A 24,288-nucleotide genomic window follows, 5' to 3' on the forward strand; every position below is an offset into this window, starting at 1 on the left:
ATATATATATATATATATATATATATGTATTATTGTTGCAGTATTTGAGTCCCTCTCGCACTGTTAGGTGCTAAACAGCACTTTAGGTGAGAATTAAAAGGTAAAAAGGAGGGAAACCATGCTGAAAATAATAGACCAGTGGTCTGATTGTGTCTGGAATATTGCTTTGTCTTAGTAGAGGCTATGGCTAAAGGGGAGAGGCTTACAAACATCCAATAATAGCAATAATGTGGAAAAGGTCCAACTATGTTAAACATGGAATCTGTTTAATTAGAGTTGTAGAGGAGAATAAGATAATTAATGGGAAAGGTTAATTGGATTCTTCTGTTTAGCCTTTCGCATAATGCATGCTCAAAGAGACAGTCGGCACGACGGAAAATTAAAGCCAAGTGAATGAAGTCTCATTTTGTACAAAAGCCAACATGGAGCTAATTAACCCAGTGACATGGAGAGCAGGAGCTCAGGGCCCAGCCCTGCAGGTTAGGCATCCTTGCTGCTGAGGATGAAAGAAACACTCAGTTTGGTTACAGTGGTCCCTGCGTGCAGGAAGGATGGCCACTCTTCTCTGGATGGAAGAGGGAAATGTGTTTCTCCTGCAGGCAGCTCCTCCTGTAGCTGCTGTCTCATCTCTTCCTTGCCCTGCAGTAGAAGTGCCTGCTGCACAGGGCTGTCTGGGTGTGTGGCTGCGAGGTGCTGTGCTGTCACCATGCCTGTTCACCTGTGTTTGTGGCCTTTTGTGGAGACGTGTTAAAACTTTGACCTCTTCATCCCATCTACATCATCATGTAAAACTGACTTAGCAGCATGTTCCAGAGCTCCCCAAAGAGCTTGCTGGAGCCCTGACTTGATTTCTGGGCTTGCTGCAGCCATGTGATTACACAGCCATGTGAGTTCAGCCGTGCAGCTCAGAGACAACCTTCTTAGGACACAACAAAAATCCCAGCCTTCCTGGAAGTGCTGTATCAGTGGGATGTTTTTGGATATGCTTGAGATTTGACTTTCATCCCCTTCTTAATCCCTGAGGCATCACAGCGTGGTGGAGCAGGAAATGTCCTTCCCAAAGACAGGTCTCAACACAGCTGTGATCTGTGCTTCTTCCCCATTCTTGCAGTGGAACAACCAGAGTCTCACCCATGTGCTCTGTCCAGGTTGGGGAACTGAAGCTCCCTCCCGGAGGTAACTTTGTTCTGTTGCAGACCAACTGCTTTATCTGCTATCTGTCTGTGTTTCATAGAAAAGTATCAAAAGTGACACGTCGATTACACTGGTTCATGTGGAGTACAATGGAGTGATCCTGGGAGAATCCTCCAAGACTGATGTCTCACCAAACGGGACAGCAAACTATAACTTCACGGCCAGCTTTGAATACAGCACTGATGGACCCAACTCTTGGGTCAGCATTGCACAAAAACCTGTACTTTGTAAGTACCTGGTGCAGATTCTCACCCCTTGGAGGGGTGGATGGAGGTGGTGCTGGCAGCTGCTGCGCTCTGCCTTCTTGCTGCAGGAGTCACATGTTCAAGAATAGCACTTAAGCAGCAGCAGTGGGGGAATCTCAGCCCTTCTGTTCTGCTCTGTGCCAGCTGGAAGAATCCCCTTTCATGCTGGCTTGGCCCTTTGGCTTCACTGTTCTTGTCAGCCATGTGAGGTGATACAGGAGCACGTGCTGGAGCTGACACAGACCCTTTCCAGCCCCTGCCAGAACTTACTGCTCCAAACTTCTCTGAAGCTCTCTGAGAAACACTGCCAGCTCCTGTCTATTTTTCTCTATAGTGACAGTGATAGAAGTGTTGCAAAAGGAGAAGAAACAGAAGGAGGAGAAGACCATGCCGCTTGGCCAAGCTGTGTTGGACCTTCTACCTCTGCTACAAGGTACAACATGGACTTCCACAGCTTCTGTAAATGCTTCCTGCTCCCTGGCACTACTGATCTTTGCTCATAGATTCTTCATCATAAATAACCTCCTCCTGACAAAAATTGACTTCTTAGTCTATAGAAAGCTGGGGCTAAAGGGGAGAGGGGATGGCAGCAGCTGCTCAGCTTTAGGAGTTGCAGCAGCACAACTTTAAGGCTGTGGTTTTCTGCAGAGGGTCTCACTGTATGCTTTCCTCCTTGCTGGTTCTTCTCAGGACAGTGTTCATTTACGGTCTTGGCTCCTTTGTATGCAGTGTCTACCTCTCCATCAGAAAGCCTTCACCCGGAGGCCAAGGTATGTGGAATTTGGAACTGTTCCTTTGCTCATTCGGCTCTCTGCTGCTTTTTAATGGGGCAGACGAGCATTACTCAGCCACCTAGCTCGTCACAGATATATTACAGCCCTATATATTAAAAGCTTGGAGGCTTTTCGTACTCCCATTGACGTCTGTCCCAAGGTGCTTATGATAGGTGAGGTCGTGCTAGGAAATGCTAATGTGTGCAGCCACCAAATTGCCTTGGAAAAAAATATTCAAGATAGAAATCATAGTGAAAAATCAGAAAAAGGCAAAGGCAGGATTACCTGCCCAACTTCATTAGTCTTCCTTTCTATGAATAAAATGTCTCACAGTCTATTATTGCACAACCTCCAACTGCCTTTCCTGCAAGGCCCTCATTCATTCAGCAGATTGAAAAGTACCCAGCGAATAAAACAGGGAATGAAGTAAGAGACTGGAAAAATGTCTAACTTTGCTCCCGAGTCTCCATCTACTTACCACCGTGAGTGAAGAAGGTGGATTGCTGCTGCATTTGCACTCCTGTATTTAAATGATATATTAAGCAAGGCATGGGGCCACCCATTAGGGAGGAAAGATGATGACAAATGCTGAACAGCTGGCTTTTCATTGTGCAGCACCCATCGGGGCCGGGCAGGTAGCTAATGACTGTACACAGTGCATGGAGACAGGGCAGAGCTGAAGTACGGCCGCAGCTTTCACATGCTCTGAATCACGAGCATTGTTTTCTATCCCTGGTGTTCTTTTTTCCTTTCTCTGTCAGAGATCCTGACTATACATATGCTGTGCCTCCTGTAGGCTCTGATGTGAACACGCAAATATCACAATTCGGACATAGGAAGGATTGACCATGCAATTCCTTTCTTGTGCCAGTCTGTTTTCTTTAACATCTGAAGCGAGGAATAAGATAACATTACACATTCTAGCTTTGGGTTTCTGTTTGCTTCTCCTTGAAGAGCAGAGAATTATACTTGTCTAATTATTAGCTGTTCTTTAAATCATTTTTTTCCCACAGTGTGCTCTTGAAGTGTCTGTGTGCACCAAAAAGCCCCTCCTTTCTGCAAGTCAGCTGTCAGATGGTAATTTCCTGAGTGTCACTCTGGAGGCAGCTTATTCAGTCCCTGAAGCATTTGTTCCCACTGGACCATTGCAAAACTACATGGCTTGTTTGCAAGTACCAGCAGTTGGGAAGGTGAGGTTGGGTCCTGGCACAGCTAGGGGGGTGTTGGCTGCTGCAGAGCAGGTTGTTGTCCCCCACCGTGGAACAAATGAGTGGGCCCATGGGAGTACAGCCCTGGTGTTTCTTTAACACAGATAAAAGACTGAATGGTAAGATTTGGGTTGAAACTGGCAGTTTTTTTCCACGCCATGATTTTTTTCTCCCTTCTTTGTATGCATGTGGTGGAGTGTGTTCTTCAAGCCAGGCTCCTGCACTGCTTCCTTGCTTTGTTAAGCACAGCTTGGAGCAGCTGGCACTTGCTCTTGCTCATGTTGGAAGCAGAAGTCTTTTCATTCTCGTGTCTCTTTAGAAAGAAGTCCCCTTGCTCTTCATGAATGGCATCCTGAAGCTTGGTGGTGAAAAAGAAGCACTACCCCGACCCAAAAAATGGTCTCTTGCTAATATCATGGCCCCCGGTGCTCTGAACATACCCAACTCCTTCATTCTTGGTGGTCCCTATGAGGATGAGGATGGAGAGCTCAACAAGACAAAGGTGAGGAAGGGCTGGCAGTGTTCTGGCTGGAAGAGAACCGTCAGGCCTCCCTGAAGGCACTGATGAAGACTTTTAGAAACTCGTTACAGGAGGAGGGGGGGAAGGTGGATGGTCAGCTCTGTGTGCAGTGTCTGGGCACAGAGGTGTTTCTGCAAGCCAGCAAGCATGCTGGCTTACCACAGGCATGCAAACACACTGCAGTAGAGCTCCCAGGGGTGCATGTGGCAACTCTGGTCCTCAGTCCCGAGCTGCTGGGCTGAGGCTTTGTATTGCCTCTTTGTGAGCCAAGCTCCTCGTGCTGTGGCTGCTAACCCATGTTGGGTGAGTGGGACACCTCTCTGAGTCATGTTCTATCCCAGGGAACATTTTAGGGAGGTGATTTGGGGATGATGCAGGCTGTGGAATTGGCTCTCCTGGCAATATACTACTCCTGACCATATACTACATCTCCCAGGACAGGAAGTTTAGGATCCAGGCAGAAAGCATGCAGAGAATCGTATGGGACACAGAAAAACGCTGTTACCTGGATCCTGCTGCAGTACTCATGTAAGGGGCACAAGAATCTCCCAGCACTGAGCGATGAGGGAAACTGCTCAAGAATGCTCTTAGTGACCTGTCTTGGGCAGTGAGAAGCAATGCACAAACATTCTTAGACCTCTTATGTGGCCATACATCTCCTATGCTGTCTGCTGGCTGGAAGTGCTCGTGGTAGCAAGAGAGCACTTTAACTGCCTTTAATTGCTGGCAGCAACTTAGCTCTGCAACGGTGGGAGAAGATGAATTGGCTGTAGTTGCTGTCTTCAGGCTGTAAATGATCTCTTTTGCTGCCAGCAGTTGGAGCTGGTTACTGTTCCTTCTGCAGTGCAAACACTTAATGACAGCTGTGTTCCCTCCCATGACCTCTTCACCACTGTCACCTGAAGGTTTGAAGCAAGGGGGGCAGTCATGGTGAACCCACACAGCTTTCCTCTTAGCTGCTGATTGAGTTTTGTTGAATTCCCAATATATTAAAATCCTTTCACTCTACATGGGACTCTTCACTTGCTTTTTTTATTGGATAAACAGAACTTTTAATAGCTCTAGGTATGCTCAAGATCAGGATAGGCATCCCACTTCTCTTTGACTCCTGCAACGTTCTTGGCCTCAGCTTCACCATGGCTATGCATTTCACAGCCAAGGAATTGCTCATGTGGAAATATTCCTTTCTGTCTGTTGGGGTTTTGTTCCCCTTCTCCCACATGCATACATACTCCTCAGCCTGGGATCCGCTTTGGATTTATACTAACATTAATCATGTGTCTTTTTTCCCTTTTTTTTTTTTTGCTTCAATTCTGATGTCACCAGGAGAGAGAAACTGTGTGTGGTGCTCTCACAAACATTTTATACTGGTAGTGCCATAAATGCATATAGCAGTGGATGGAAAGGAACACGTCCCAGGTCTTCCTAAAGTTCATGTCTTTCAATGGTGCAATGCTGGTTGCTCTATCGTAGGAGTGGGGCAATGTGAAGCCAGGTGGGGGGCTTTGGGACTGCTGGGACAGAAGGGAGGGCAGCGTGGCTAACTGGGGAGAGCTTGGCTTCTGCAAATTCTCAGTGCCTTCCTCTGTATTCAGCCTGAAGAAGCGCATTGCGGAGTGCCAGTACTGGCCTGTGGAGGTCTGCAGGATGCCAGTGACCTCGTCCAGCAAAGGGAAAACCAGCAAAGCTGACAAGGTAAAAGTGGGAAGGGACATGTTGCTATGGCTTGTGAAGCAGCGTTGTGTCATTGAGCACTTTTTTTCCACGCCTTTGTTACACCAAAACCAGCCTTGAACCGGCCAAAGCAAGTCAGAGGGCTGGAGGCTTTGTGAAGGGTTTAATCAGCCCTATAGAGCTGCTAAATAAACAAAGGAGGGTGAGATTTTTTTCCTAAAAGCTTACAGGCGTGTAGCTTGGTGGAAAAGGGTCAGGGAGGGGGCACTTCTTGAGAAGTGGAGTAATTCATTAAGCTTATCTTCAGCCAATGTTGTTTTGGTTTTGGGTTTTTTTGAGCATCTTGAAGAAATTCATGCCTGCTTTCCGTGGGTGTAAATAAGCTACGCTTTTGCACCTAAACTGAAGTGACATAACAAAGAAAGAGCTCCTTTGCTAATGGTTCTGCTCCAGACAGGTGGTTCTGTGAGAGTCCCTAATATGTTCCAGGGCAAAGTCGTGTAAAGTGGGGTAAGTCTCATTCGTAGCCCACCGGTGCCAGCATTTTGCAGCTGTGACAGAGATACTTCACTTTACCCTGACTGTCTGCTGCTGGCCTAGGCACTCAGGCCCCTGTCGCTACCTGACTTGTATCAAACTGAGATGCTCGCAGCACTGGTAGGATCATTCGGATTCCTAACCAGGTGGCTGGTAATTTGGCAGCTGTATCAGGACAAGACTGCGCTGAGGAGTGGCATGGTGTGGGCATTGGAGAGAACAGCTGCCCTGCTGGGGTTGGAATAAAATTGATATTCTACGTATCGAATGACTCCGGTGTTTTTGTCTGGGTTGTCTTGGCTGCGTGCCAGTGACAGAGCCCCTGGCTTGTCAGGTGCTTTGCTTTGCTGCATGGCCTTTTCTTAATGGGATCGGTGACCTTGTTTCCTTAAGAGAATAACAGTCTGTTCAGTATCTCAATGCCTTGATCTGTGTTTCCAGGGAGATGAGGACAGGCAGATTTTCTTCCACGGTGTGGCATATGTCAACATGATGCCTTTGCTGTGCCCTGGCGTGAAGCGGATCCGAGGAGCTTTTCGTGTCTTTGCCTACCAGGACAGTGAGGTGCTGGAGAAGGTGAGAGCTGGTGAAACATCCAGGCTCCGTGTCACCTCTGCAGCTGCTTGTGCAGGATGGGTGCAGGCAGGGTGAGCAGCGTGGTGTTTGGGAGCAGGAAGGATGGGCAGAAAGGTGCTCAAAGGCCAGCTCTGAGAGCTCACTGCTCTTCTGGCGCTGGAGAGCAATGACACAAACTGCTAGGTGCAGCCTTCTCGAAGGCAGGTGATTGTTGGGTGTGGGTGAGCAGGTTTAGGGGCTGGGGGAGGCTCTGGATCTCAGTGTACTCCCTTCTCTGTCAGCAGCTGAGTAAGGAGAGCTGATCTCACTCCCCACTCAGGAACACGGACAAATGAACTGCTTTGCTGGGAAGAGCAAACAGTGGCTCTAAAAGGATAGCGTTACCCCAGGCAACAACCAGAAAAGCTGTCACTGGAGCTCTTTCAGCTGTAGCTCGTGGAGGTTTATTTGTCTTTAGCTTTCCCCCCCCTCGCCTTGTTACTAAAAGTGACAGTTACGTCTCCGTTTTCCCACAGTACTCCTGAAACAGACCTGAGCTTGTTTCAGGAGGGCAGATGCACAGCTTGCTTTCACTGCCCGCATTCCCTTAGTGCTGCTGCCCATGCCATGGGAGTAGGGGGAACTACAGTCCATCTCCGTGCCTCCCTGCTGCTGCTGGGTGCCAGCTGCTGGGGGAAAAAGCAGAACCTGCCACACGGCTCAGCTCTTGCTGGCCCAACTCCTGTAATGCTGACAGCTGGGAGGGAGCCCTGCCTGGGTGCTCACAGAGTGTGTGAACAGGCAGAGTGAAAAACCTGGTCCCAGCAAGTTGCAGGTTTGTCAGGGAAATTACTCTGCTTGGGAAAGCAGGCTGGAAGCTGAGTCACCCCAGGGCGGGCTGGGGTGGGTACCCAAAACACAATGCAGGGCAGACCTGGGGTGGGTAGCCACTGCTTCTAGCAGTTCACATCACCAGGCAAGTCCATGCCTGTGAGGCAGACCAAGGATTGAACTCATACAGGAACCCTGGGACAGCGCCCCAGTGAAATTGCAGCCTTTGAGCAAGGAGATTCCAGTGAGGCTTTCTCAAGCACTCTTTTCTTAGCAGTCAGACCTGAGGTTGTACAGCTGCGTGGTGTCGGCTGGCCTTGAGCACAGGCAACTAACTGCCTGTGGGGAGAGGATGAGGTTGCAGAGTTTCTTAATGTATTTAGACTCTGCGTTCTGTGATGTGAAAGGTTAAGGCAAAGGAATGCCTTGTCCTTTGATTCTCTCACTTCTGTCTTTTCTTTCCACCCTCTACCCCCTTCAGACTAAAAGACAGCAGAGCGTTCTGCGGGATCTCCGTCCACAGATCAGTTTGATTAAAGAAGGATTAGGCACTCCAGGAACCAGTTCATCTCTTTCCAGAGCTGTTCCCAGTAAGGCCCAAAGGGAAGATAAGGAGAAGATGACCAGAGAACAGGAATTCTACAGAAGGGTGAGGTCTAGAGACGCATATTGCAACACGCTTGGTCCTTGTCTATATCAGAGGTGATCAGAATCGGGGACAGATGCTGCACTGCCTTAGCCAGCTGAGGGATGCTCATCACCTTGAAATTTCAGTAAATGCTATCTGAACAAATGTACAACGTGATCGCATCCTAAATTTATGAGGGCGTGAGGTTTGGATCTGAAATTGAGATGTCTTTTCTTGCTTTTCAATAGACATCCAGTGCACCAAAAATCCAGTCGTCAGATGTTGCTGAAGAAGCTGCAAGTGTCACATCTCTCAGCCTTGATGGAAAGGTAATTTTGTATGTCCAAAGAGAAGAAAAGACTGCTAGACCATCACTGCATCAGTGTCTCACACCTTTCACGTAATTAAATTATTTAAGAGTGAGCTGGAGACAAGGGATGTTTTACGCAGATGCTGTCCTGGAGTTCTTCCAGTGACATCCAGCTGGAGGAAAGTCTAGCATTGGGCTAGAAAGCCTCTATAAATAATTAGGCATTATTTAGAAGAGTTTCTTCCTTTTTGTGACTTCTTTCTCAAAATATGTAGGATGCATTTTCATTTTCCAAGCAAACTGATCGGCTGGGTGTTCTCATTTTTTTTTTTCCTAGATTGACTTCTCAAGGTGAATTTTTCTACTGTAAATCATTTTTGAGTGCAAGTTCTAAAGCAAGCAGGATCTCTGCAGTTTAAAGAGGATTTGCTGAAGATCTGTAGCTACATGTTCAGTTTTTCATCTTGTCAGTAATGTCTTGAGATAGCACAACACTGAGAGAGCAATGTTTATCTTCACAGCAGTATGTTGAAGCAGGAACATTCCTGGTGATGGAGATAAAGCTGGACAAGGCTTTGGTACCCAAACGACTGCAAGAGGAGCTCACCAAAAGGTGTGTAAAGACATGCTATAACTCTGGAGCTGATAGCTCAATTCTGCAGGACACAAACCATGCTGTACAGGGTGCCTACCCTTTGAAGTACTCTGCAAGCAGCAGTTGAAGGCTTCATCCAATGCCAGCTGAAATCAGGAGGACAGGGCCACCATGCTGCTTCAGCAGTGGCATTGCCTGGGTTGCATTCATCTGAGCTGGCATCTCTGCACAACAGTATCTGTGTTCCTGTCCAGGCTTTGTTTCCCATTAATCTCCCTGTGCTTGCCTCTTGCACGTGATGTTCAGCTGCTTGGTCAGGGCTAGGCACCAGTGGACTGCACAAGGTAGCACTGCTCTAGCTTCAGAATAGCATTCTGTTGTTTTTCTGAAATTTTCTCACAACTTTCTATCATTTCCTGGGCTCTGGTTTTCATACTCTTCTGCTGTAGAGCTGTGCTCTCATCTCTGAGGCTTCGAGGCTTTCACTGTGTGTTTAATTTAAGGCAGTTGCTTCCTGTCCACAGAGCAGTAGTCCTGCTGTGGTGCTACCTAGGGAAGACCTAGCATGTATAATTTATTGGATAAAAAAGAGAAAATACAGCAAATGAATAAACCATATAGTGCACAGGCAGTATATCTCTTTCAGCCAGAAATATGAGCAGAAACCACTCAGCAGCAGCCATTCTTTCAACAGGAAGTATGTGTATTGTCTTTTGTTCTGCCTGCTGTTTTCCAAGAAAACAGGTTTAGGGAAAATGAGCCTCCCTTACAGTAGACTTTCCCCTGAGCTTTTTTATTTGCTTCCTACTCTACTGCAGCTTGCAGAAATTCAGTGTAATTCCTCTTTGCTCTCCTGCTTTGTGCAGCTGTGGATGGGAAGCCTGGAAAATCAGATCTGAATGGCAGAGAGGGTTCTTTCCTGGGGGGCTTCAGCTGATGACACATACACGTGTCCTGGCACACGTGCTCAGCAGCTTTTTTGTTGTTGTTTTATTTTTTCCCCTTATTTCTTGGAAGGTGGTTTGAATAAGTAGCTCGTTAGCAAACCACAACTCCCTTTCTTGGACTGCATTCAAAGTTTTCTGTCAGCCTCCACTTCTGCTCTCTTACTTTGCTTGAGTCGCCGTTGTGCTCGGTTTTCTTTTTCTCATCTTGAAGTGAAGCAGTTTGGTTCTCATTTGTGCCACTAGCAGAGGTAACACAGCAGTGATGGGAGCTCTTCTGAAGTGGGACTGTGAGTGTGGGCGCTGCATTGTTCAGGCTCAGTGGCTTCCCAAGGAGTGGTGCCAGATCTCTGCAGGGAGGCACTACAGAACAAGAGGATCAGAAAGCACGGCAGGGTGTGCAAAAGAAGGAAAAGGACATGTTGCTGCTTACGGTCACAGAGCTTTCCACAGACCTGGCATCCTCCCTAGTGCCTACAGCAGCCTCATGCAGAGTTAGATGACTGTATTCTTGTACTGTGGGGATACGTCCTGCGTGGGATGAGGGACCAGCAGGAGCAGCAGCTTTGTGAAGGTTATTTTGGAGCTGTGCTGCAGGCCTCCTGTTGAGGCTCACGGGCAAAAGCAGCTGATGGGGGATGACAGGTCCATGGGGACAGAAGCAGAGGCTGTGACATCACTGTTCATGTGGGCATCACTGTTCATGATGAGAGCTGAGTCTCATCACTGAAACCTTTCGGATACTCAGAGGAGTATACAGAAGTGGTCAGAGACCTGAAGCTGGGGAAGCCAGCTGCCCGGAAGCTGTGTAAACTGACAGAAGAGTTACAGGATTTAGCTTTGGTGTGGGGGAAGCAGTTTGCTTTGCTGATTGTGTAGGAGCCAACACAAGGATGTGACACCTTTTTTGGTGGCAGGATTGCGTTCTAAGGACTGAAGGTGCTCTAGTGCCAGCAAACAGGAAATCTTGATAAAATCCCAGTGAATTTAGACTGTTTTGACTTTAAAGGTTTCAGTACAATCTTAATAGTAGTCCTAAGGACCTCTGGCCAGTATTTGGGAGGTCGTTGTAACCCTAGTGGTGGTACAGACAGGAGTGATACAGTGTCAGTGCATGGCCAAGGGATGAGGTGCATGCAGGACCTGTGATGGGTGGGATGGCCCAGGTTTACCATAACCATTCTTCAGAGCTTTCCTACCTTCAGAGCTTTGCTACCTTTCCTGCAGGTGTTCTGGCAGACCAGAACACCTGCAGGAACTCTGGTTATGAGTTAAAAGAATAACAACCTGATGAGAAGATCATCTTCTGTAGGAGAGTGGTTTTGATTGCCAGCAAGAACAAATATTAACCCTACCCACTGGGCTGAAGTTTTCCAGTAGTTTTTGTGTGACGGGTCCATCAAACCAGATGAAAATAACTAAATAAATCCCATCTAATCCCTGTGGAGTGTAATCATCAGCAGGGAGCGAAGTAGCAGCTAGTTCTCTCAAGGCAGTATGATGAGCTGCAAGCATTGAATATGGGTGCTCTGGTCTTTACACTTCATTCTTGGTCTGACCTTCAGTTTCTTGCACCTTGCTCACTGTAAGGTGTCTCTGGGGCGTGACAGCCTGCAGCCCTCACACTGCAGGTTGGCTGTGCTTGAGATAACCAGGCAGTGCTGACAGGGTGTCAGGCTGATCTCTTCTGTCTTCACACTGACAGGGTCAAGGAGATGATTCCCCCTCGCCCTCCGCTGCCTCCCCGGACTGGAGGAGCCAAGAAGGTACGTGCAGGAGCCTATGGCCTCATCAACACCTGCCACCTCATTCTATCCTCATCCCTCTCACTTTAGAGATTTTCATCTTCAGTCTGAGCCCTGCAGCAACACACAGATGAGATTTGCAGAGGAAGCATGCAGAAAACTTCAGGATGTGGTATCTTTGTAGTATTATGCCTTGGGAAATCATTTCTGGGCTGTTACTTGATTTGCAGCCCTTAAAAAGAGAGAGATCTAGAAACAGCAGAGAAGAAAGCAGCAGTGTGGGGGTGTTTGAAAGTGAATGATGCTGAGGAGAGAGGTACCAGAGCTGTTTGTCTCTGGGCAGTCCCAACAGTTTCTTGCCTCAGACTGTTCTGTGTATTTCTTCAGGCCCAGACAAATATGAACAGAATCAGCCCCAGCCACGCTTAGGGCCCCCAGGATTATTTTTTTTAGGACTTTTGCATGTTCAACTTCCTGACCCCAGAAAATGATCGGAGAACACCGGCTGGTTTTCTGTAGGTACGGGACGGCCATAGAAGGAGCACGTCCTCAGATGGCCCCTGGCTGATGGGAAATTCAAAGCAACAGTGGGGGACGAAGCAGTGCTGCAGTAGCTGACCCCAGTACTGCTGCAGAATTGATTTTTGCTGGACTGTTTGGAGTGCACAGAGTGATACGTTTTGATTACTGCCGTGCATGGAAGCTTCTACCACTGAGATTATGGATATTACAGGTCCTTCTGGGGGGAGGGGACTGGCCTGTGGCTTTAAAGAGCTCTCAGCAAATGAGATACAGTTTATTTGCAGCCAGTTATATCGCTACAGAAGAGACAACAAGGACTGAGACAGTGGATTCTGATTGAAAAATGTAGCAGGAACAATATCTAATTATGAAGGAACACTTCTGTATTTACATGCAGATATTTCTGCAGCCTTGAGGCATGGACAGGAAAGGCTGTGTGACAGACTAATTGCAACTTGAGTCAGGTGGAGTTAATGGGAGGCGTGGGCTCTGGCAAATAAAACACATTTCAAGGTTGATGGCATAAGTGACTTTTGAAATCTGATTACTTATTTACTTCTTGATGTTCCCTATTTCCTAGGCTGTGGAAGATTATCACAAGCACATCGCAAGCATTGCTGTTGCCATCCTAAGTGAATATCACGAGCTGTTTGGAAAGCAGCCGCCAGACCAAGGAGCAACAGACCATCAAATCCTGGAGGAACAGAAGCGTCAGCTCAACTTTGAGCTCAATAGCTCTGGGAAATATTTTGCTTTTAAGGAACAGCTAAAGGCAGGGATCCATTGTGCTGTTTCACTTCCCTGCTCGTTTTGTCCTGGCGGTTTCTCAGTGAGGAACTGCTGCTCCACACTGATAACTTAGCATGATGTGTTGCTACAGAATCCCTTCCTGTCACCCAAGGCTGTTGCAGAGATGTAGGGAAGGCCAGTTTTTTCCCGACAGAGCAGGCTGCTTTGGTCATGGGAGAACTTTTCCTGTCATCAGGGAAGGCTGCAAAGCTGATCACATCCATTTGCCCCATATTGTATCCCGATGAAGACAAAACTGACTGCTTTACACACTCTCAGCCTTCCCAAGGGAGAAGGGGCCTCTTCACATATCCCTAAAGGGGCACCTGTGTGTCAGGAAAGCAAGGGCAGAGAGGTGGGAAAGGAATTCATCCCTGCTTGTTTTGTTTTGCTTTTTATCTTTATTAAATGCTGGGCTGGATTTTTTCCTTAGAACTAAGATGGAGCTTCAGACAGTTGGAGTTAGACTCCATGATCTTTGTGGGTCCCTTCCAACTCAGGATATTCTCTATGACAATCCATGTTATGGCTCTGTATTGTTATGATTATGGAGCGTTCAGGGCACCTGCCATGTTCAAGTGTTACATGTCTCCACAGTATGCTGTAGTGAAGATTGTGAGGGAAAAATACCTGAAGACCACAGCATTTGAGACCCAGGAGCAGTTCCAAGCGTTTCTCAGTGAGCTGTATGTGTACCTTGTGGATCAGATGCACGTTGCCCTGAACCAGGTAGGGAGAAACACTGGCTGGGATGGGTAATTTGGGATACAGCTTCACTGTGAATCAAGAGCTAGACACCATTTCTAGTGAAGGTACTTTTGCCTTCAAGACACCTGCAGGCTTGTGCTTCCATTTGCTGCACATACGGGCCCTGAGCCACGTGCAGAGGCAGGATCTGGTGCATCCATACCCCGCTGCTGTGAAATCCAGTCGGTGAAACTTGTGAAATACAGCTGGTAACAGCTGCTGTAGCTGGCTCATGATGAGGGTGGCTGCGTCTCTGCCATCTGCTACCCCCCACACCCAAGGCAGAGCCTTCCAGTTTGAGCTGAGGTCACTAGTGACACCTCAAAGGAAGCAGAAAGTGTTCTTGATCTGAACGATACTTTTATTTGCCACAACTGCAGATGATGGGTATTACCTCTTCCATTTGTGGTAGAAGTGCCTGGGATGGTATGGCTTCACAGGACTGCAAGGCTGTGCCCCCAACAGCTGGAGGCTGGAACAGCTTTCCAACTCACCCAGCCCTAGCTGTGCCGAGGTGTGCTCCATGTAGTGTTGGGCTGGGGACTGCTACTGTCATGAGATCACACAGTGTTCATACCCTCCTTCTTACCCTGGGGAGGGCTAACTCTCTCACTTCTTAGCTACTGTATGAAGAGGCTTCTTCTCCTGCCCCTCGAATCCGCATGACTGACGAGCAGCTCTGGCTCTTTGCTCGTGAGGCTGAAGTCAACAAGGACTACAAGCTGGCATCGCTCTACCACCAGCAGGTAAAGGAGCCCCTGTCCCTCCCTGTCCCCATCCCATGTATCTGGGCTGGCAGCCAGACCACCATCGGGGCGGAGGTGAACACGAGCAGGATACTCACTCTGAATGTGTGAGGGATTTCCTAGGGAGATGCTGCTCTCTGGAGGATGTGAGGCAGCAGCTGGCCAGGTCGCTGAATTCTTCAGTTTCAAGGCCAATGGAAATGGGATGAGCCAGTCCAAAAGGCTGGGTCAGCACTGGGGGCACTGGGTTCTCAATCAGGTGGCTAAGAGAAGGCCAGCTTAAGCTGGAGGATACTGATAGGTGAAGGAGGCTTAGAGGAAGCTCAGTGTGATCCCAATTAAAAATTCCCAATTAAGGGAAACCCTAGAATGTGATAGACAAGGGCTTAATAGTTGCTAAACTCAGCCGAGGAAAGCTATGATTGTAGCAAAGCTGTCTTCTCAGTGCATTGTGTGTGCTGAGCTTGATGGTAATAGCCCTCCAATGTTGATCTCTTATGTCCAGAGGATAGCTCAGGACCAGCACAACATCCAGTACTGGCTGGACTACGGGGCATTCTGCCTCCTGCTAGAGGACACCCTCAAAGCCCAGGAGTGCTTCCGGGAGGCTCTTTCTCTGAACCCACATCACGTGAGAAGGTGCTGTGTGCTCCCAGAGGGTGGGAAGGTGATGGGTATCCTGCATGCTGCTGACGGGGAGCTGCTCCTATCCTCAGCTTGCTGCTCTGTGGGATCGTGGCAGTCATGCTGCAGCACTATGAAGAGGCAGAGATTTTCTTTGAGGATGCTTGTTGCTTGGAGCCATCCAGTATCGTAGCCTGGACGCTTTCAGGTACAAAAGCAAGCCAGCTTGTGTGCTGAAGGCATTCCTGTAGAGCTGAGCCTTGCTTCTTCTCCTGCTGCTCCTCCCCACTGCTGTAATCTGAGGACTAAGGGAAAGATTTTATTGAGGGCTAGATTTCTGCTCATGCTGCTATTTCTGTATTTGATAGGTTTGTTCTGTGAGCTGCAGAATGATTATATTCAGGCAGAAATGGCCTTCCGTGAAGCCAAGAAGAAACTCCAAGCACAGCAGGCCAGGGAGAGAAGCATCTCTGGGGAAGGGAGAAAGCAAACCAGTGCTACGTCTGTGAGGTCTTCCAGTCTAAGACCAGAACAGCTCTTGCCAGGTAACTCCTAGCAAAACCAGGAGGTGCCTTTATACCACAGTGAGGGGGCTCAGGGCAGAACAGTGAGACTGAAAGGGGAAATACGATGGGTGAAGGACACAGCGGTGGGTGGTGAGCTTGAACACACTATGAACTATGCCAGAGACAACAGTGGCAAGTACACTGCTTTAAACGCTGAGGCTGAAATACAGGTATACAGCTGATCTTATCCAGAGCCTAAGAGAAGGACCAGTCTTTGCATTTATTTTTTTGGCCCAGCCCAGTGGTGATAAATAGATGTGTGGGCAGCGACCAGAGTGACTGGGGAGAGCAAATTCACCTTTCAAGGGTAGGGCTGCCACTGTGACTGGTATAATTTATGTTTGTCCAGGTTTAGCTTTCATGAAAGCTGTTGCTGTGACTTTCCAATACAGCTTGGAATGCGCAGTCTGACCAATTCAAAAGGAACAGAACAGCTGCTCAGAGGCAGTTCTGAGCTGAGGGCTTCCTCTGGGGCCTCTGTCAATCCAGCTTCACCCCAAGCCAGGGCTTTCTGTCCCAAGTCCTAAATATTTGGCAAGGCTGTGGAAAAGATTGATTAGCTTTATTTTTGACAGTATCACCACTCCAAGCAAAGTGCTGCAGGCAGGCCTCCAGTGTCATATGCCAGAGGAAGGGATATTGCCTCATTTTTATCTGTTTCTAGCTTCGTATGATAATCTTGTACTCCAGAGCCAGGTATTACCTCTTGCAAGCTATTTTCATCCTATTTATGGAAATCTGATGGTTGTTGTGTGTTTTCTCTTTTCCTATTTCTCTGGAGTTCTGCTCCAAAATGGCCAGTTTAGGGCAAACTCTTTTGCTCGCACCTAACGGCTGCTGGGGGTCTCATTGCAGAGGGGGTTCCAGATGGCTCAGCCAACGAGCTGCCAGAGACAGGGCAGGAGCCTGCCCTAGCTTCTATGGCACCCGAGGAAGAGGCTCCAGCATCGGAGACAGCCTCAGAAGGTCAGGGAGTGGTAAACTGGTCGTGGGATGGAGAGCTCAGGGCTGGGAGATGGCTTTATGCAAGCAGCAGGGAGGGAAATAACTTGAGAGCAGTGGGCTGTGGCTGTCCTGATGCCAAGGTGAGACATCAAGCCTTGTTCTTTCCCCTTAGCTGGAGCAAAGCTCTGCTCTCCTGTGGAAGGCAAAGAGATGGCAGTGCTGGGGCCTTATGGCTCCACTGGGCTGTTCTGTTCTCACATCCATAAAAACAGAGGCCCTTCAGGAGAAAATGCCGAGTTAATAGCTGTTGGAGCCTCCCCTGCCATCTTCTGGGTCACTGTGTCACTGGGATTCCTCTGTCCCTGCTAGGGGCTCAGCCCTGCTCTCATTTCAGTTTGGGACTGATGGAGATGTGTTTTCTTACAGATGCATCCCCTGTTTCAGGACGCAGGGAATCTCCTTGCACAATCTTCATGAAGGCAGTGGAATTCCTGATGAAATTCAATGCCATCCAGGTCAGCTCAACATGGAGTGAAGGGAGGGAAGGGATTTGCAGTTTCCTTCCCTGGGTTACTACCGAATTGGCAAGCTCCAGAAAAGGCCCCTCTTGGGCTTAAAGAACACATTGATGCTACTCCAGCAGCAAAAGCACTGCCCAGAAATGCAAACCCAAGGCCAGGCCAAAAGTGTTCAGACCAAAGTGCTGCTTGGGGATGAAGACACCTCAGGCAGACAGGGCTCTGGGACTGCATGGATGTGGAGGGAGCAGCCAAGCCAGACAGTACAGGGTGCCCTCTGTACATCCAGAGATGAGAAGCATTACTGTGATGCTTCCAGTACAGCAGTATTTCTTTTTTCAGACATTTGCTTATGTCAGAGCAATTTCTGTGTCACTTGTGGGATGTCCCTGTTCCACACAGCCATCTCTATGACACTTCTCTGACTGCCATATTAAGCTGTCTGCTTTCATTTTACGTGGCAGAAAGAGCTGCTTAAAGCAAAACAGACCTAAAAGTAATGGGAAGTAAATTTTCAAAGCAGAGGAGGAAGAAAAAAATCTCGTCTCCTGTTTGTGGAAATCAAACACGAGCAAGCCAATCCTCCTTGAAGAGCACTCAGGGCAGGAGCAGTGTCCTCCTGGGGATGCCTGTCCTTTGCCTGCTCCCCCAGCCACGCTGGTGTGCCATTCCTTTGCAGTTTGTTCACATGGCACTTGCCCACGAGCTGCTGAGCCAGCAGGGAAGCCCTTCCAGTGCTTACTACCTGACGTTGGCCCAGACATGCTTGCTGAAGGAAGAGTTCTCCAAATGCGAAGAGTGTCTCTGTGAAGCCATTAGGATTGACTTCCTGGTAATCCTCTGTGTTTGCAGGTGCAGGATGCTGTCCCAAAGTAGCAGACAGGCTGAATGCTGCGGCAGACTCCACCTGTGTTGTGTGTGTGTGTGTGTGTGTGTGAGAATCTAGAGTCCATGTTTCATTTCCACTTGAGCAATTCTAATATTAATCTGTAGCCCAAGTGCAGTTTCTCTGGGGGAAGACAATCACAGCTGATTAACCACCCCAGGCTGTGGCTGCAGCGCTGCCCTCCTCATTACCCAGCTGTCTGTATTTGCTGTCTGTCATCTTCCACACACAGACAGGCAGCATTTCTGAGTGAGGACTCTTCTTCTGCATTGTCTGCTTTTCTTTTTCCTTTGAACTTCTATATCCTGATCCTTTTTCCCTACATTGTGACTCAGCCCCTGTTTCATGGGGAACAAGGTCGCTATTCAGCAGAGAGAGAAGGCAGCTTTTCAGAGTCAGGTTGAATGGAAGGTGCAGAGGCTTTAAAGCTGCCATCTCCAAATGCTGCTTGCATACTCATGGTACCTGGGAGCCTTCCATGGGCCAGGATATCCTGCAGGGAAGGCTGGAGGGTGCTTCTATTGATGGTGTTATGCAGACAGCCTGCAGGACTTGATTTTTATTCCATACGTAGAGCCTGTCCTGCTCTCATCAAATGCCTGTCAGCTCCCCCCTTCTGCTGATTACAGGGGTCCTCCTCCAGGTCTCTCTCCTGCCTGTCTCCAAGCCACGTCTCACTCTTGGCTTTGTGTGCACAGAATCCCAATGTCTGGGCTCAGAAGGGACACCTGTGCTACCTGAGGAGAGACTTGCAGGAGGCAAAGGAGTGCTACGAGCGAACTGTCAATTTTGTAGAGGATGCTGCAGACATGCATTTTGTCTACCTGCACTTGGGCTCCATCTACCTAGAAGACAAAGAGGTGAGCAGCCATGCAGGAGTGGAAGTAGGGCATTTTCCACAAAGCAAGTAGCAGTAGATGCCAGATCCCAGGTCCAGAACACCATTACCTGTAGCTATAGCTGAGATGCAACAGTGCAGCAAAACGTTACAGAGTGCTGAAGTCTTTGGAGCATGGAGCAGCCCTACTCCTCTGTGCCAGATTCGAGTCTCAGGGTGCTGCTGAGACTCAAATTGTATTGATGAGGCTGTTCTTTTACACTACTGCATTAGTTCCTGGCAGCACAGAGCTTTGGGGGCAGTGGGAAAGCTCTCAGCCTCCCAGCAGTGAGGTGTCTGAGCCCCAGCAGGGATGGGATGTTGGGCAAATTCCTGAGGTGAGAGGCTGTATGGAGGGGATGCAGGGAACAGTGTGATCATCTCTCTCCTGGCAGTATGGCAAGGCAAAACAGATCTACCTGCAAGCCTGCAAGAGCTCTGCATCCTGTCTCACCTGGCTGGGAGTGGGAATTGCCTGCTATAGGGTAAGTGCCATTAGGTGTGAGATCCCAAGTTCACATCATCTGTGCTGTGTCTGGTTCTGTGTGCAAGGCTTGCTTTTATTTGATGCTTAACTCTGTGAAACCGATGCTCTTGGAAGCTGTCATGTGCTGTACACTGTCATGGTCACAGGGTGGCACCCTGGGCTGCTTGTGTGGGAGGTGGAAAATAGAACAGTCAGCCTCAGTACTGCACCAGGGGCAGCGTCCCTCCCCTCCTTGTCCCACTGCCAGGGCTCTCAGCCCCAGGACGTCATGGCATGCACATCATCTGGGCCTGAGCTCTGCCCTGAGTGCCTGCCTGCACATGACCTGCATAGGGTTTCGTTTTTTTGGGTGGTCCTGTGTGGAGCCAGCAGTTGGACTTGATGATCTTTGTGGGTCCCTTCCAACTTGGATATTTTATGATTCTTAACTTTCTGCACATCTCCACAAAGGATTGAGCAGGCTGTCAGCAGTGAGGAATCTCGGTGCTTTCCCTGCCCAGAGGAATCCAGCACCTCTGAAGGGCTGCCAAGGACACCCAGACACTGCCACCAGCAGCGCAGTGTCTCCCAGGGGTACACCTTGCATGCTCCCTCCAAAGGGGTTTGGCTGAAAGAGCCAAACAGAGGAACTCAAGCTCCACTATTTCCCCTTTGGACAAATGTAAGCCTCCCATGAAGATGCAGACCCCAAAAACAAGGGAGCTGAGTGGTGTCCTGGGAGCTGGCTGCAGCCCCTCCTGCCTCCAGGGAGCCTTTGAGGGAAGAGGCATCAGGACCAGAGTCATGTTTTGAATGATACATGCATGCCAGCAGGTCCTGAGAGCTCACGATGGGGTTGGACTGCTTGGTTCCTGCAGGCAAAGGTGTCGGTACCCAATCTGTTGGTTTCCTCCAGCCCCTGCCTCCCTATCAGGGTAGCTCAGTGCCAGCAGTCATGCTGGATGCTTCATCTGTAGTGTTTTTTTGGCTGCTGGAACAGGTGCCTGCTCAGTTGTGAAGCCATTTCTGTCTGCTGTTTGCCTTTTCTCACACTTCTCTTCTTTTCCCCTCAAGCTGGAAGAGATGGTGGAAGCAGAGGATGCTCTCTCCGAAGCCAATGCCCTAAATAACAGTAATGCTGAAGTGTGGGCTTACCTGGCCCTTGTCTGCTTGCAGGTGAGTGCCCAGCCAGCTCCTCAGGGGAGCCTGAAGGACACCGTTCGTATCCCAGGGCTACAAATGGCTGGGGGAGCAGTCACTGCAGTGCTCAGATGGCACAAGCAGCACCCTTCCTTGCTGCTCATCAGTGCCTGCTGGGACCTCCCTGAGCCCACTCCTTCCCCCCTCCCCTTTCCCCCCTCCTTTCCTATGTTGCAGGGAGGGCGGCAGCTGGAGGCAGAGCAGTGCTACAAATATGCCACAAAGGTGAGTGTGGGCACCAAACTCTCATCCTTCCATGTGTGATGTGAGCTTGGGCTATTTCTTTTGGCCCCCCAGCCATGGCTGCTCCTCTCTTGTTGCTCTAAGCTGGTTCTGCTAAGGGCAGAGCATGGAGGGAGCCATTCTCATTTCTTGCGGGGGTCCTGGGGGGGGATCTCAGCACTCGTAGGATGCCTGATGCAATTTCCCTGTGATTTGCAGAATTAATCTCTATAACCCCCTTTTTCTTGAACCTAGCAAATTCTTTTGCTAGATTACTCCATTCGGGAAAAGGGAAGTTTTGAAAGAACTCCCACTTTCTACTTTCTGCCTTAGCTTGTGCTTTTTCCATTCCTCATAACTATCCCCAGAAGTTTTGCATATCCATAATAGACGTCTCATCGCAATTAAAATGAGCACGATGACTATAATAATACAAGCCACAAAGAGTTACTTTAGCCACGCAAAATTAGGTAACCAACTGGTGAGCTGTTCCCATAACTCTGTAAACCCAAACGAGGTATCATCCATCAATACCTAATGAAGCAGTCTGAAGTGCTCTTGTATGGCTTGTAGGTCCGTCTCGACTTTTTGAGTCCTGTCTACATAAGCACAACAGCTCTGATTAATTATAACACAAACTCCTCCCTCTTTAGCAGTTAGGAGGTCTGGAGCCATTCTATTTTGCAGTACTACTTTACTAAGCGTCGAAACCTCTATTTGAAATGACCTGATTGCATCAGCAGTTGCATTTTCTGTTATTTCTAAGGTGGTTGAAATACTAACAATTGCCTTCTCCAGCTCACTTACCCCAAGAGATGGAATGAACCATCTAGCAAAGCTATGGAACCCGGCAGGCTTTTCTACCAAAGGATTTGATGCCCTCTTCACTAATTTCCCAGGGCTCTTAAAACTCCTGTTGGGGGTTTAGTACGGTTATGTATGGAGACGTAGGGTATCAGTGCCCCTCCAACTCTGTGGTAACGATTTCCTAGCACGTCTGTCTCCACACAGCCACCACAGTCCATCAGGAGTACACCCAAAATCGAACCAGGAACTATGGTTTAACGCTGTCACCACTGGGAGGGGGCATCGGTTATCCCCTGGACATTTGGTGGCATTTAACTTTTGAAATTCCCCCATACTCACTTCCCCTTGCCCTTTTTCCAGCACTAAAGCTTCCCAGGGTGGTGCTTGTAATTCGTAACGGGGAAAGGTACTGTTCTTATAACACACATGCTCAGGGATTGGGCTTTGTGGGGAAGGTAACGGGTGGGTTGTCATTCCCCAGCATAGTGTTTCTCCACTAGGGAGTTTAGTTTCGGACTGTCCCGGCAAACATTTCTCTTCTGGTACCTTCCAACATACTGTGTCATTCCCAGAAAGAGGCTGAACCTGGAAATTGTCATATGGCCAGCTCCAGTTTGAATAAGGAATGGGAATTCCTATGAAGGGAAGCTCCATTTTCCCATTCCTGGGCATTGCTGTACAAACCCAGCAGTTCGTCAGATTGAGACTCTGGGCCATTGCCTGAGTGACATTCGGGTAGCTGTTATCCTTCCATGCCACAGCAATTCCTAGCAGGCTAGTTATCACACACAGCTTATACATTCTTCTTAAGTGTTAGCCAAAGAGGTCCTTTCTTCTCTGGCATCCACTGGGGTCTAGGTGCCTTCTTTAGTCAGGTAGAGTGGATCCACGGTGTCCATCCCTCTAACTTGGCAACCGTGTGTGTAGTGAGAAGTACTGGACGTGGTCCTTCCCACCGCAGTTCCAGTGGAGAATCTGAGAGGGATTTAACATACATCATCTCCAGGTAATGCATCGTGCACTGGGCTATCCAGACCCCGTCCTCTAGTATTAAACACAGCCTTTTCAATGCTTCTCAATTGTTTCTGTAAGCTAATTACATTCCTGCTCAAAAGTTCCTCACCGATTTGTTCTGAAGTACCCTTCTGCACAGGGTATGCTCTTCCATAAAGGATTTCAGATGGACTCAGTCCTTCCTTGGTTCAGGGTTTAGTCCGAATTCTTAAAAGTGCCAGAAGCAGTGCCTGTGGCCATGGAATCCCAGCCTCTTGGCCAAGCTTGATCAGATGGTTCATCTTTTCCACTTGGCCACTTGATTGCAGCCTATAAGGTGTATGTAATTGCCAGTCAGTGCCCAATAGCATGCTGATCTGCTGAATTTCCTATCAGTAACATACAAGTTGTTGAATGCCTATTTCTGATGCCGGGTCTAGGGAAGTTTGTTTCCTCATCGTGTCCCTTAGCCTATCCAGAAATTCTGAAGGAGTTTCCTTCAGGCTTTGCCTTCCTGCACATCATGCAGCCCAGTTAACTGCCTTGGGGATAGCTCTTTCCATTCCTTTTATCACCCATTCCTGCTAAGATAGCAGACGATCCCTTCCCCCTGTAGTGTCCGGGTCCCAATGAGGATCCTGCCTTGGAAAATGATCCTTGATGTCTTCATGCCTTCCCCATTTATCATTCTCACCTAGATCCTGTGCCGCCTTTAAAGCTAGGTCCCTTTGCATCTCAGTCATGGAACCCAACAGCAGCTGAACAGCACTCAGGTCTGGGTTATGCTGTAAGACCAGATACTGAAGTGACAAGCTACTCCTACTGGATCGCTACGATAATCCTTAACTATCTTCCTCCAGCTCTCTAAAACATACGACGAGAGTGAAACTTTAATCAATACTCGTGCCCCATCTGTCCCACCGCCCCTCCCAAAGGGGCCACGAGCGTCCCCCGTTTCTTCCTGGTCCTGGCTGCTCCAGGGAGCCAGCTGGGGTTTCTGCCGGAGAAAGGCTATCCCTCCCCCAGCGATCTTCCTCTCTCCTCTCGGGGTCCCCTACCCTGGGACTACTCTGATCGTGGTCTAAAAGATCCTCTGGCTCTGATTTTTCTCGTGAGCTTAGCACGTCTCTGCCCTGTGCTGCAGGCGGAACAGCCTCAGCTTCCCATCACCTATTCCTCGGCGATCCTTTTCTAACGCTAATCCTAGTGGGTCTTGCGGAGCTCCCATCCCGCAATTCTTTTGCCACTCGGGATGGTTTGGCGGAGTGAAGAACATTTAATCGCTTACTTTTGTCATTCCCTAACTCACCCGCAGCTCGGCTTGGAGGACTCGACCCTGCTGCAGGAGCTCCACGCCGCCCAGCAGCGTTTCGGTTTCGGCGACCCGTCCTTCTGAGCGGGTCACACGGTCACGCGTGGCTCCGGCGCGCTGCCATTACAACCATTACCGTTAACTCCCGGCTCCCGCTCCTTGCTGCGTCCCCGTCACCGCGGGCTCACGGTCACACGTGGGTGCGCTGAAAGCTGCGGGAGCGCAGCGCCCCCTATCGGCCCGGAGGCCCAGCGGGGCGGGCACCACGTGACGTGCTCCCGAAGGGGGGCGTGGCTTCGCGGCGTGCGG

At 49.0% G+C, this 24,288-nt stretch overlaps 2 protein-coding genes across 7 annotated transcripts in view; both read left to right on the forward strand.

Annotated features, from left to right (window-relative positions):
- The window catches only part of WDR90 (WD repeat domain 90), a 30,686-nt gene extending 29,158 nt beyond the window's left edge, over positions 1-1,528 (forward strand). The window contains exons 43-44 of the mRNA XM_031555771.1: positions 1,112-1,148; positions 1,235-1,528. Of these exons, the coding sequence (XP_031411631.1) occupies positions 1,112-1,148; positions 1,235-1,528 (331 nt within the window). The remainder of the gene's footprint in view (positions 1-1,111; positions 1,149-1,234) is intronic.
- Positions 1,241-24,121, forward strand: CFAP70 (cilia and flagella associated protein 70). 6 transcript variants are annotated; one of them, XM_031555806.1, is made up of 26 exons: positions 1,241-1,421; positions 1,774-1,872; positions 2,130-2,209; positions 3,226-3,402; positions 3,740-3,922; positions 4,377-4,468; positions 5,536-5,635; positions 6,593-6,727; positions 8,019-8,186; positions 8,414-8,494; positions 8,997-9,088; positions 11,720-11,780; positions 12,862-13,053; positions 13,668-13,799; positions 14,438-14,563; positions 15,069-15,202; positions 15,280-15,395; positions 15,556-15,732; positions 16,609-16,719; positions 17,125-17,213; positions 17,896-18,048; positions 18,801-18,962; positions 19,375-19,464; positions 20,520-20,621; positions 20,823-20,870; positions 23,983-24,121. In XM_031555806.1, the coding sequence occupies exons 2-26, from the start codon at positions 1,827-1,829 to the stop codon at positions 24,061-24,063; spliced, it is 2,928 nt and encodes a 975-aa protein (XP_031411666.1). In that variant the 5' UTR covers positions 1,241-1,421; positions 1,774-1,826; the 3' UTR covers positions 24,064-24,121. The 6 variants fall into 6 exon arrangements, with proteins under 6 accessions (XP_031411666.1, XP_031411663.1, XP_031411665.1 ...); XM_031555803.1 differs by having other exon boundaries at positions 1,336-1,421; positions 9,000-9,088; XM_031555805.1 differs by lacking the exon at positions 18,801-18,962 and having other exon boundaries at positions 1,336-1,421.
- Positions 24,122-24,288: the final 167 nt, after the last annotated feature.

This window comes from Meleagris gallopavo, chromosome 16 (assembly GCF_000146605.3).
Source record: "Meleagris gallopavo isolate NT-WF06-2002-E0010 breed Aviagen turkey brand Nicholas breeding stock chromosome 16, Turkey_5.1, whole genome shotgun sequence".
In the NCBI taxonomy this organism is placed as follows: domain Eukaryota; kingdom Metazoa; phylum Chordata; class Aves; order Galliformes; family Phasianidae; genus Meleagris; species Meleagris gallopavo.